General features: G+C 31.9%; 1 protein-coding gene across 1 annotated transcript in view; it reads right to left on the bottom strand.

Annotated features, from left to right (window-relative positions):
- Positions 1-236: 236 nt before the first annotated feature.
- Positions 237-13,915, bottom strand: part of LOC110023152 — an 18,576-nt gene continuing 4,897 nt past the window's right edge. The window contains exons 2-3 of the mRNA XM_020722423.1: positions 705-1,180; positions 237-488 (exon numbers count right to left, since the gene is read on the bottom strand). Of these exons, the coding sequence (XP_020578082.1) occupies positions 330-488; positions 705-1,160 (615 nt within the window). The 5' untranslated portion in view covers positions 1,161-1,180 and the 3' untranslated portion in view covers positions 237-329. The remainder of the gene's footprint in view (positions 489-704; positions 1,181-13,915) is intronic.

Genomic DNA, 13,915 nt, shown 5'->3' with positions numbered 1-13,915 from the left:
TATAAATGACTCCACAGAAATAATTCTGAGCGCTCCAATGTAGCAGAAAACTTCATCACGTTACTTTGGAAGTTGTTCAGCTCCTACATAAATTAGCATCAATAAAGACAACTGGTAGAAATATCTCATTAAATTTCTGCTACGTTGTTCATAACAAAACTACAAGTAAAAGAGCCCAAAATCAACAGAAATACCTATAAGACTGCCTCCAAGTAATAGAAACATTAAGTTTCACAGCCAAAACATAGAACTAAATATCCTCGTCAAGGTGGCATATTTACAACCTTGAGCTGCAACTTTACAGTTTGTATGCCTTTCACAGCGATGTGTTATATTAACTCCTCAGATAAATCAATCCCATAACGATGTGCTAACTTTGCCGCAATGCCATCAAGCAATAATAGTTCTATCATCTCATGCTTTTTGTAGTTGGACGTTACCATATCCTCCTGCTGCTTCCCAAGCTTCTCTTCTTCTTCCAGTTGGAGCTGCAACCAAAGGAAATTATGTGGACTCACATATCCTTCCAAGATGGTTTGTATTTAGGATTAATTGATTCAATTGTCTAGAACTAGCAAAGGCCAAACATATACTGTCCAAAATTGTAATTGAACGCAAGGAATTGTTTATCAAAAAGTGCTCAATGAAAATAAATACTAATATCTACTTTATTTTTATATCATCAATTTTTTTAAAAAACCAACCTGAACCAGCGCTAGAGATTCTTTGCCATGCCTACTGCATAACCTCTTAAGCCTCTCACCGACCTCAAAGTCAGGACTAGACTTGTCAACCCAGCGGAAGTTTATCTTCCTACCAGGCTGAGCTGGGCGATCAGAAAACATCTCAGCTTTTGCAGCATAAGCACTGACAGGACGAGGCATCCCTGAAATCATGAAAGGGAAGTCCTTCATTGTTTTGACAACTTTAATTGCCTTCTCAGAGTCCTCCATTTCTACCAAAGCACATTGCGGCATGTCATAAGGGATTGTCAAGTTTGGAATGAACTCTACATTGACAACATTCCCAAATTGTTCAAGAGCCATTTTTAACACAGCTGCTGTAACCTCAGGAGAAAGATTGGAAAGGAGCACGGACCTCTTCACCTTCTCCTGAAATTCAGTAAATTCCTTCCTAGCCTGCTCAAAATTATTCGACATTTTCTTGTTCACAACTATATCTGCATGAATTTGTGAATATAAATGTGAGAAATTCATCGAATCAGACATATGGAATGAATCGGCATGGTGGATGCTCAATATTCCACTTAACTTATTAGCATACCAACGTAGGATTTATATAATTATCCAGATTTATGACAACAAAAGGAAAAAAAGATGATCAAACAACAAGCATGTAGACCAACAAGAAACACAGCAACAATAAATGGTGAATTACAGCGGATTTATAGATTCACCAACATCTAACGTTATCCAACCTTCAAGTCATTCTATGCCATTATAAGAAAGTAGTAATAAAATTAAACAAAACTATTGGCAGGTAATAGTGCCAGTTTAAAAAGCCATAAACATATATAAATATAAATGGAATTACTTTAGAGAGGGCAATCCTCCCAGCTGACATCAGCATCCAGCAAAACAAGATGTAGAGAACATCCAAATTCAAAACACTCCCTACTCCAAATTCTATTAACCATTACAGGCACATGTGCATAATTGATTGATTATATTGCTACAAGAAAATTAAAATCACCATCCTCATCTTCATCATCCCACGGTCCCACCAAGGGATTAGCTTTTTAAATATTAATCCAATCATTTTTATTGATGACAATATAAGGTGCTCATTCTTGTAATTGTTTTTCTTTGGGATATTTTGCCATAATTCAATTGTTAAAAGCAAATACACAGATTTGATAGTACTTTTTTTTTTGAGGTGAATGTTAGAAAATATGCTTGATTAATGTGCCATGTATATTTTACCTTTATTCAAATTCAAAATCCCTTTGTAAAACCTCTAGTCATGCCACTTTCGATCTAACCCGTTTTGGTCATAATACTATCACATTAATTCCACATACTAGATGTAATATAGTGTATAATGTTTCTTGTGCTCTTTCTCCATATACCACACATGCTCACAAAATTTTATTATTATCCTTTCTAGCTCTATCCTCGCACAACCTACGATGCATCCACCATAATATTCCCATTTTTATCATATCTAACTCAGTTGTCAATAGCTGCTTGGTTGCCCCATACTCACATTCATAATGAATCTAGCTTAAATTTTATAAAAAATATATTATAAATCTGCAGAATACTCTCGCCAAATAATATGCTCAAGTCGCTCCTCATTTTACTAATAAAGTTCAATAAAAAATTTTGGCCTCCTCTCTCTCTCTGTTTATTGTAATTAATCCAAAATACTTAAAATTTCCATACTGAGATATAAGGCAGCAAACTAGAACAGCCAAGCAGGGCTATGCATGGTTAGAATTCAATCACAATTGGTAGAACACTGCTCCAGCTCAGTTCAAGCAAATATGATGGTGTTCAGTCTCATATCATTAACAAGAATAACTCACCCTATGGCTAAAAAAACTAGTAATATCAAGATTACAACGCTTAGTAATAAGACATTAATTGAGAATGCTCTTAAAAAGACACTTTAAATGACAAACATGTAGGATATTTGAACAAACACTTGAAGCATAAGCATGCAACCTTCATTCATGAAAACAATAACCTATAAAAGCTCAAATAGCATCTTGAATCGATGAGGGATGCCTTACATGAGCTTATAAACAACCATATATGCCTAAAAGAGCACCAAAAAGATTTTTCTCCTTTATTACTGATTTATAAACAAGTAAAATCTACAATGAAAATTAACAATTTGAAACATCTCTCCATTAGCTTAAACAATATCTGAAAAAAAAATAACTTTTCTTGTTTGCACTTGACTTTAGGGTAGAGTAATAGAAGATTATTGTTGATACTATCATTTTTAATATTATAAGTGCTTATGCACCTCAAGTAGGTTTAGATATAGTTTCTAACGATAAATTTTGAAATGACTTTGTAGACTTGATACAAATGATATCTCTTGAAGAAACAATCTTTATTGGAGGATATTTAAATGAATATGTCGGTAGAGTGGTAGAAGATTTTAGAAATATTCATCATGGCTACGATTTTGGAGTGATTAATGAAGAAGGTAAAACTATATTAGATTTTGTTTGAGCGTATGTTTTTGTTACTGCTAATACTTTATTCATGAAAAGAAATGAGCATATAATTACTTATAAAAATGGATCTAATAAAACACAAATTGATTATTTTCCTATGAGAATAAGAGATTGACGAGAATGTAAAGATTGTAAGGTCATTCCAAGTGAGGATTTAAGTACTGAACATCGATTATTAGTTCTAGATTTTAAGATAAAGATTTGTAAAATAAAGAATACTGGGAATCATCATCGTAGAATTATATGGGGTACTTAAAAGACACAAATAAAATTATTTTTATGAATAAAAATCAAGATTTAAAATTTTGGGATGTTCATAAAGAAGCAAATTCTTTGTGAGGTAAAGTAATAAACACTATTAAATAAGTGGTAAAAATTATACTTGGAGAATCAAAAGAAAAAATTTCTATAAATAAAAATAGTATGTGGTGGAATAATAATGTGCAAGGAAAGATAAAATATAAGAAGTTATGTCATAAAAAATGGTTTAAATGTAAAAACTTAGAGGACTGGAAAAAATATTAAACGGCCCATAGGAAATCTAAGAGAACAATCTGTGACGCTAAAAATTCTGTTTTCAGTGATCTTTATAATATATTGGGTACTAAGAATGGTGAATAAAATATGTATAAATTAGTCGATCAAAGAGAAAAGAAAAATAAAGATTTAACTCAAGTAAAGTGTATTAAAGATGAAAATCAGAAATTGTTTTTCTGAATATTAAAGATGAAAATCAGAAATTGTTTTTCTTAGGAAAAGATATTCAAAATAGGTGGGTGAGTTATTTTGATAAACTTTTTAATGAAGTTTTGGAAAATACGATCAGCCTTAGTGATTTTAATATCGTTATTAATAATAAAATGTTTCATTTTTACCATTGCATTAGCAAAAAAGAAGTTGAGGAGGCTTTAAAGAAAATCAAGGGTGAAAAGTCTGTAGGACATAATGATATCCCAATTGAAGTGTGGAAATTTTTACGAGATTTGAAAGTTTCTTGGCTTACTAAACTCTTTAATATTATTTTAAAAACTAAAAAGATTCTTGAGGAGCGGAGGAAGAGTATTTTGGTCCGCATTTTTAAGAATAAAAAGAATGCGCAAGAGTATGCAAATTATAGAGGAATTAAGTTGATGTGTCATGCTTTAAAATTATGGGAGATAGGTTAAGACATATTACAAAGATTTGTCATAATCAATTTGGATTTATGTCGGGCAGGTATACTATGGAAGCTATACATGTATTGAGAGGTTTCATGCAGGAGTTGAGAGATAATAAGGAGGATTTAAATAAGATTTTTATTGATTTAGAAAAAACTCACGATAAGGTTCCAAGAGATATCCTTTGGGGAGTTCTTGAGAAGAAAGGTGTTGATATGAATTATATTCAAGTCATTAAAGATAAGTTTACAAGAGCTATTACTTGTGTTCGAACAGAAGGAGGATTGATAAAATATTTTCTTGGTGTATGCTTCTAGTAGATAAAACCCAGAAAAAACTTGAATTATGGAGGTCTACAGTGGAGTCTAAAGGCCTTCATTTGAGTAGAACTAAAACTGAATGCATGAAATGTAATTTTAGTTATTAAAAGGTGTGAACGATTTAGATATCTTAGGTCTGTTGTTCAAAGCGATGGTGATATAGATGAGGATGTTAATAGTAGAATTCAAGTTGATTGGTTGAAGTGGAGGAATGCCTTGGGCCTTTTGTGTGATAGAAAAGTACCGCTTAGACTGAAAGGAAAATTTTATAAGTGGGTGGTGAGACCTGCAATGCTCTATGGTGTTGAATGTTGGTTTTTAAAAGAGAAGCATAATACCAAGTTAAGTGTTGTCGAGATGAGAATGATTAGGTGGATAAGTGGTTTTACACTTAGAGACAAAATGCGAAATAAATATATCTGTAATAGGGTTCGTGTAGCTTAAGTGACGAACAAAATTAGTGAGAGTCATCTTAGATGGTTTTGTTACATTAAATGTCGACCATCTGATGATCTGATTAGAAGAGTAGATATTTTAGATTTGAATTATGTTAAGAAAGGCAGGGTAGAACTAGGAAGACTTGGGCTTATTGTATAAAAAATGATCTTAATTTATTAGAACTAAATGAAAATATGACAATAAAAAGAATGCAATGGAGAAAAAGGATTCATGTAGCCGACACCACGTAATGGGATTAAGGCTTTGTCGTTGTTGTAGATTTATGTTGGTTTACATCAGAGATCGGCTTTAAGCTCATATCGTTTTGCTTTAGTTATGGATGGTCTTACTCGACACTTACAGGAGGATGTAGCTTATTGTATGTTTTTAGTTGAAGATATCCTTCTCGTGGATAAGATAAGAGAAAAAGCTCAGGAAAAACTTGAATTATAGAGGTCTACCTTGGAGTCTAAAAGCCTTCGTTTGAGTAGAAATAAAACTGAATACATAAAATGTAATTTTAGTAGTAGTAGCTCTAGTAAAAAAGATGGAACTATGGGTGATCAAATTATTAAAAAGTGTGAATACGTTAGATAATTCAAGTCTATTGTTCGAAGTAATTGTGATATTGATGGGGATGTTACTAGTTGAATTCAAGTGGGTTGGTTGAAGTGGAGGAATGCTTCGGGCCTATTTTGTGATAGAAAAGAACCACTTAACCTCTTATAGAATGAAAGGAAAATTTTAGAAGATGGTGGTGAGACCTGATGGGATTAAGGCTTTGTCGTTGTTGTAGATTTATGTTGGTTTACATCAGAGATCGGCTTTAAGCTCATATCGTTTTGCTTTAGTTATGGATGGTCTTACTCGACACTTACAGGAGGATGTAGCTTATTGTATGTTTTTAGTTGAAGATATCCTTCTCGTGGATAAGATAAGAGAAAAAGCTCAGGAAAAACTTGAATTATAGAGGTCTACCTTGGAGTCTAAAAGCCTTCGTTTGAGTAGAAATAAAACTGAATACATAAAATGTAATTTTAGTAGTAGTAGCTCTAGTAAAAAAGATGGAACTATGGGTGATCAAATTATTAAAAAGTGTGAATACGTTAGATAATTCAAGTCTATTGTTCGAAGTAATTGTGATATTGATGGGGATGTTACTAGTTGAATTCAAGTGGGTTGGTTGAAGTGGAGGAATGCTTCGGGCCTATTTTGTGATAGAAAAGAACCACTTATAGAATGAAAGGAAAATTTTAGAAGATGGTGGTGAGACCTGCAATGCTCTATGGCGTTGAATGATGCCCTTTAAAAGGGAAGCATAAAAATAAGTTAAGTGTTGTCGGGATGAGAATGATTAGGTGGATGAGTGGCTTTACACTTAGAGAAAAAATGCGAAATGAATATATCTGTGATAGGTTGGTGAAGCTCCAATGCGGACAAAATTAGAGAGTCATCTTAAGATAGTTTGGTCACATTAAAAGTTGATCATTTGATGATCCAATTAGAAGAGTAGATCTTTTAGACTCGACTTATGTTAAGAAAAGCAGATGTAGACCCTGGAAGACTTGGGCATATTGTATAAAAATGATCTTAATTTATTATAACTAATGAAAATATGACACTAAATAGGAAGCAGTGGAGAAAAAGAATTCATGTAGCCGACCCCACTTAACGGGATAAAGGTTTTGTTGTTATCTTTGTTGTTGTTGTATGCACTTGACCATTAAAATATGTGATTGACTATTAAATATGTTCACATTTCTGTATCTGCAGCATATTTAGGAATGTGTACATTGATGTTTTAAAAATATAGCATATGTGTTTAAGAAAACATATCTTGAGAGAAATAGGAACCAAAAAAACCTAAATTAGTTACTATCTATGAGGTTGGAGGTCTACCTGCAAAGGATAGTTCCTACAGCTTATAAAGGAAGAAGATATAGAAAAAGATCAAGGCTACCAACACAAGCCCAAAATATAAACTCGTGGGTAGTTGCAAGCGAAGTAATAGGAGGAAAGCTATACCAAACCTAGTTAAATACTAAGCCAAGGTTGCCCGAGTCAAGAGGCAAACAACAGAAGCCATGAAAGATTTTTTTTCGAAAGGTGGTCAAGCAAAATTTGAATGATGAAATCAAAATTTAGGTAATTTGTTAGATATTCATAGAGAAGAGATTTTTTTAGTTAGCCAAAAATGATTCAAACTGGTTCAAATTTTAAGTAATATTTAATTCCATATCATATTTTCCTTCACTAAAATCTAAAAGTAAAATAAGGTTTTAACCAAGTATAAATTTCATCTTAAACAAGCATTTCATCAATCATTAAATGAGGATATTATCAAGCTTTATATGATTATGTTATTCAGGATTAAAATTACTTACTATCAAGCCTTCAATGAGCTTGTTGATGAATGAGGATGTTATTGATACTAAAAAGAATTTATACAAAGTTGGTCATTTATGAGTCAAGTTTTAAAAGCATCATTTAAACATGTTTTAATCATCAATGAACTCTAATCAAGTTCAATTGTGATTATCTTCTCGAGTGTATTAGTCTACTTAAAACACATTGTTTTTGAGTGATACTGAATCATTATATCATTACAAATTCATTTAAATAGTATATTATCAATGTTTATGTTAATCAAAAGCACCTTATCCTCTCAAAATTGCCCTTCGTGTCAGCTCCTTATTTACTTTAAAAGAACACACCCATCATAATTTTCATTCATAAATAATATGCACCAGGTTGCCTCACTTTGAATGGTCCCATTTAGGGCTATAATCAACCCGAGCCAAGTCAAGTCAAGTATATCATGTATTGGACTTGGCTTGGTTGAAACATAAGTTTTTCATGTTCAGTTCAGTTCGTGCTTAATCAAAAAAGGATTCATGTCATGATTTTTTGACAAATTTTACACAGGTTGTCGACTATTTAACGCAGCCCTCCACTTTTCACATCTGAGGATTGAGAATCGGCAGGTGTGAAAGTTTTAGATATCTCGGGTTTATTGTTCAAAGTGACTGTAATACAGAATTCAAGTTGGTTGGCTGAAGTGGAGGAATGCATCGAGCCTATTATGTGATAGAAAAGTACCGCTACACTGAAAGGAATATTTTATAAGAAGGTGAGACCTGCAATGCCCTATGGCGCAAAATGTTGGCCTTTAAAAGAGAAGCATAAAACTAAGTTAAGTGTTGTCGAGAAGAGAATACTTAGAAGGATGAATGGCTTTACACAGACAAAATGCGAAGTGAATATATCCGTGATAGGGTTGGTGTTAGCTCCAGTGGCGAACAAAATTATAGAGAGTCGTCTTAGATGGTTTGATTTTGATCACATTAAACGTCGTTCATCTGAGGATCCAATTAAGATTGCAGATGTTTTAGATTTGACTTATGTTAAGAAAGGTAGAGGTAGACCAAGAAAGACTTAGGCATATCGTATAAAAAATGATTTTAATTTATTAGAATCAAATGAAAATAATACTCAATAGGACGCAATAGAGAAAAAGGATTCATGTAGCCGACCCCACTTAGTGGGATAAATGTCTGTTGTTTTTGTTGTTGAGTTCGAGCTTGAGCCAAGCTTTCACATATATGTTCATTCTTGGCTTGCTTAAATGTTTTAATGATCATACTTGACTTGTACTTGATTTATTTGGATTAAATGAACAAGTTAATAATTTGAATGAGCACTTGATTTAATTTATAAGAAAATAAAATTAAATTTGCATTTGATTCTTCATATAAACTTAGTAAAAAAGCTAAAAAATTGAATGAATAGTTAATTTTTAAAATGAAATTATTAACAAATGATTTAACAAATCTAAATAAATAAGCAATTAAATAAACTTCAAATTAGCTTCCAACTAATTTATACCAAGCAAATATAATTATATATAAGTTATAAGTAATCTTTCTTGCAATCAAATAACATAAATAAGTACTAACTAGTTTATTATAATAAAAAAAGTAATAATAAATTAAATCAAATTTATATGTTTATTGATATTAGATTATAATATGTTCCATTAAATTTATAATTAAATAAATTTTAGTTAATCAAATTTTATTTAAATAATATACTATATAAATAAAGAGTAGTTATGAAGCTATTTATTGAACAACAAAAGAATTTGTTCATGAATATTATTAATAAATGAGTTAGACCATGTTCAAATTTGGTTCATTTAACCTTCGAGTTTTAAAAAATTGTTCAAACTTGTTTATTTACTAATTTGGACAAACATAATCAAGTATTAATCGAACCGAGTTTGTGATGTTCATCAAATGTGTTGGTTCATTTACAACCCTAGTCCCATTTCACAAATTATTTCTTTAAAGCTTACAACACTCTCTAAACTAATCAAAAACCAGAATGGCTCATATCCAATATGCTAGCTTAATATATAAACACAAAACAAAAAAACAACATATAACACTAATGTCAAGAAGTTACCAATCTCAATGTATTGTTTCCTAGAAAGCAACTAAAGAAACATAGTTAAGAATTGCAAAATAATTTTCCAAAGATGCTAAGGATTCTGTATTTCTGATTATGTAAGACATAACAAGTATGCCTCACAACTACGCGCCCTGAAATATGAATATATGAATCTTCCATCCATAATAGAACTAAGACAAATGGAAAAATTTAAAAGGAAATAGAAGTAGTGCTTTCCATTTAGTTCAAGCTATATCAAAGCTGGAGGAAGTATAAATGCATGGTTAATATTGAGTCAAGATTAAGGGTCTGTTTGTTTCATCTTTTCGAGCGGTGTTCAAAACTAAATTTTTTGATGGCGTGTTTGATTCGTGCTTCCGTGCATCGCGTTATAACCCACGGTCGATTATTCCTCTCCCTCGCGACCGCGGCTGGCAACCCATGTCCCGGGTACCGTTCTGGTTTTATCCATGCGAGCAAGAAAGGCCGAGGCACTCAGATAAAAGATAATTATGATGAGATAAATTAATTGTTAAAATTCGCAGCTGGGATAATTAATTTTGTTGCCAAAGGCTAAACAGCTTGGATAATAAACAATAGATGTACTGTTTAACTAACAATCATTATTTATTCATATTTTATTCATATTAAAACTCGCCTCCCTTCTCCAATTTTAAAGGCTGAGCAGATGTAATAATTTATCTTAAAAATAATTTGCTCCATGAGGCCTTTACCGATGGCTTGGAGAGGCATATAAAGTTAAATTAATTTTGAGAGAGCATGCGCTGCCTCCCTCTCTTTAATTAAATAATAATGTGAGATAATTGACAAATATTATGCTTCATGAGGCATATAAAGTTAAACTGATTAAGTATAAAATTTGAGTAGTTACAATTCATAGTTAAAAATAATTTTATGCCCATTAAATTTATTTTGAAATTAACATAAATAATTAATGATGTAATCATATTATAAATAATTTTATGCTCATTAAATTTATTATGAAATTTATTTTGAAGTTTATTTTGAAAATAATTTACTACTGAAATGAGAGTTATTTCAGACATTTTATTTACATACAGTACTTTCAAAATTTAATTTTTCATACAAACTAACTGTTTCTAAAACACCAACTTTTAAATAGCAGATTTTCTACAGCAACATTTAAACAAAGATTTCATATAACCACAGTCAATATAAGCACACCTTAAGTGAGTTAGACCAACCATGAAGTTAAACCTTTGAATTCAAAATTCAAGTATAAAAAAACAATGACCTTAATTTTAAGCTAAACATATCAATTTCAAAATCTTTTCTAAATTTCAACTAATCGCATATATGCATGTAACTATGTATATATGTTTCTTTAGCTATGAATATGTGTGTATAGATAATAAAGAGTAGACACATAAATGTTTATATTCTCATACATAGAATTGATTTCAAGTAAAATTGAAGTTACTTCAAGGATAGAGCGCCATCCCCTAGTCGAAATTAACTTAGAATTGGAGCGAATGTCAGTAATTCCAAACATAACTATCAAACATGTGCAAATGTGATTCGTGGAAATGTGCGTTTATGAATGCTAAAAGGATAATAAGAAAATACATGAGATTGCTTAGTTTCCATTTATGAATGGCTTAAGTTGTTAAATGAGGATAAGAAAAGTGAGACAAATAAAGGGGATAAATCTAAATGACAATTAAATTGTTTGTATGGTTCGATAGATAAGTTGGCATAAGTTAAGAAACTATTTGGGAGAGCATGAATCTTGATCTTACACTAGATGATTCAAATGACCCCACCACCAGCACTCCATTTCAAATGATTGCGACTAACAACAACCCACTAATGGTCAATGGGCTATTATGGCTAGCAAAACCAACACTGCTTACAATTAAAGCTACCAATTGCAACCCCACCAATAGTGATCAATGGTCAAAGGTTGGTAGCATTCAATGGTCAATGCAAAGCCTAGTGGCGACCTAGACAAGTTAAACAATATAGGAAAGCTCCCTTAAGCAAGCAATTAAATTAAATATTACATTTTACAACTTAAGTGACCTGACCATTGTATCACATATATAAACCTAAATGAACATCTTTGGTTGATTCAGAAATGAATATGATCCTTGTATATAAATCCACACATAAGACATTATTATGAATAAAGCCATCTGAACACAATAAACGACATAAATTAAAAGTTAAAAGCTTGCCTTTAGAAATAAAGCACTGATTTAAAAAACATACATAAAAGAATTCAATGATCCTCTCCTTACACAATTACTAATTGAAACTATGATAGTAGTGAACCTTTAGATGAATCATCTTTAAAGAGTAATCATGTAAAATCCTTGATCACTTTAACATTATCAAAATCAAGAGACAAACCATCTTGACACACAATAAATCTCAAGTCACAAAAATATATATACAACTTCTCTAATTGCAAAACCTCAAATACTCTCAAAACATGGCACCAAATGAACATCATGTATCTTGCAATAGATTAAAATGCCAACAAAATAGATACTACTAATTTTCCAATAAAAGGGCCTTAATACACAGTTTATTATCTTCATGGTACAAGACAATAACTTATTTTTTTTCCATACAAGACTCTTTTTAAGAAACTCATCAGCATCTGAAGTTCAACAATGTTTTGTGGACTTCATCTTATATAAAAAAAGGCAAATTAGGCAATGCTGATATAACAACTAAGTCAACAGCATATAGCATGCCCCAAAGAAGTGATAACTCATTAGGAATCTCTTTAAGAAAAATAACATTAAAAACAATCAATGCTTCATTGGATAAAGCCACAAATGCAAGCATTGCATTGTTAAACTCATTAACTATTAAAGCATAGATCAAACCATCCAATATTTCTCAAACAACAACAAAAACAACAACAACAAAGCCTTAATCCGACTACGTGGGGTCGGCTACATGAATCCTTTTTCTCCATTGCGTCCTATTTAGTGTCATATTTTCATTTAGTTATAGTATATTAAGATCATTTTTTATACAATAAGCCCAAGTCTTCCTAGGTCTACCTCTACCATTCTTAACACAAGTCAAATCTAAAACATCTACTCTCCTAATCGGATCATCAGATGGTCAACGTTTAATGTGACCAAACCATCTAAGACGACTTTCTCTAATTTTGTTTGTCACAGGAGCTACACCATCCCTATCACGGATATATTCATTTCGCATTTTGTCTCTGTGTAAAACCACTCATCCACCTAATCATTCTCACCTCGGCAACACTTAAATTATTATTATGCTTCTCTTTTAAAGGCCAACATTCGGCGCCATAAAGCATTGCAAGTCTCACCACTGTCTTATAAAATTTTCCTTTAAGTCTAAGCGGTACTTTTCTATCACACAAAAGGCCCGAAGCATTCCTCCACTTCAACAAACCAACTTGAATTCTACTATTAACATCCCCATCTATATCACCATCGTTTTGAACAACGGACTCAATATATCTAAATCGTTCACACCTTTTAATAATTTGATCACCCAAAGTCACACTTCTGTCACTAGAGCTACTACTGCTAAAATTACATTCCATGTATTCAGTTTTAGTTTTACTTAAATGAAGGCCTTTAGACTCCAATGTAGACCTCAATATTTCAAGTTTTTCCTGGGCTTTTTCTCTCGTTTTATCCACGAGAAAGATATCATCAACAAAAAGCATACACAAAGGTACATCCTCCAGTAAATGTCGAGGAAGACCATCCATAACTAAAGCAAAAAGATAAGGGCATAAAGTCGATCCCTGATGTAATCCAACAGAAATAGGAAAATATTTGGTCAATCCTCCTTTAGTTTGAACACTAGTAACAGCTCTAGTATACATATCTTTAATGACTTGAATATAAGTCATATCAACACCTTTCTTCTCAAGAACTCTCCAAAGGATATCTCTTGAAACCTTATCGTAAGCTTTTCTCTAAATCAATAAAAATCAAATGTAGATTCTCTTTATTATCTCTAAACTTCTCCATCAAACCTCTCAATAAATGTATAGCTTCCATAGTAGACCTGCCCGGCATAAATCCAAATTGATTATGAGAAATCTTTGTAACACGTCTTACTCTATGTTCAACTACCCCTTCTATAATTTTAAAGTACGACACATCAACTTATTTCATCTATAATTTGCACACTCTTGCGCATTCCCTTTATTCGTAAACAGGGGAACCAAAATACTCTTCCTCCACTCCTCAGGCATATTTTTAGTTTTTAAAATAATATTAAAGAGTTTAGTAAGCCAAGAAACTCCCAAATCTCCCAAATATTTCCACACTTCAATTGGGATATCATCA

Source organism: Phalaenopsis equestris, unplaced genomic scaffold (genome assembly GCF_001263595.1).
Source record: "Phalaenopsis equestris unplaced genomic scaffold, ASM126359v1 Scaffold000219, whole genome shotgun sequence".
Lineage (NCBI taxonomy): Eukaryota > Viridiplantae > Streptophyta > Magnoliopsida > Asparagales > Orchidaceae > Phalaenopsis > Phalaenopsis equestris.
The sequence above is the reverse complement of the archived record's forward strand: the minus strand, read 5'-3'. Positions and strand labels throughout refer to the sequence as shown.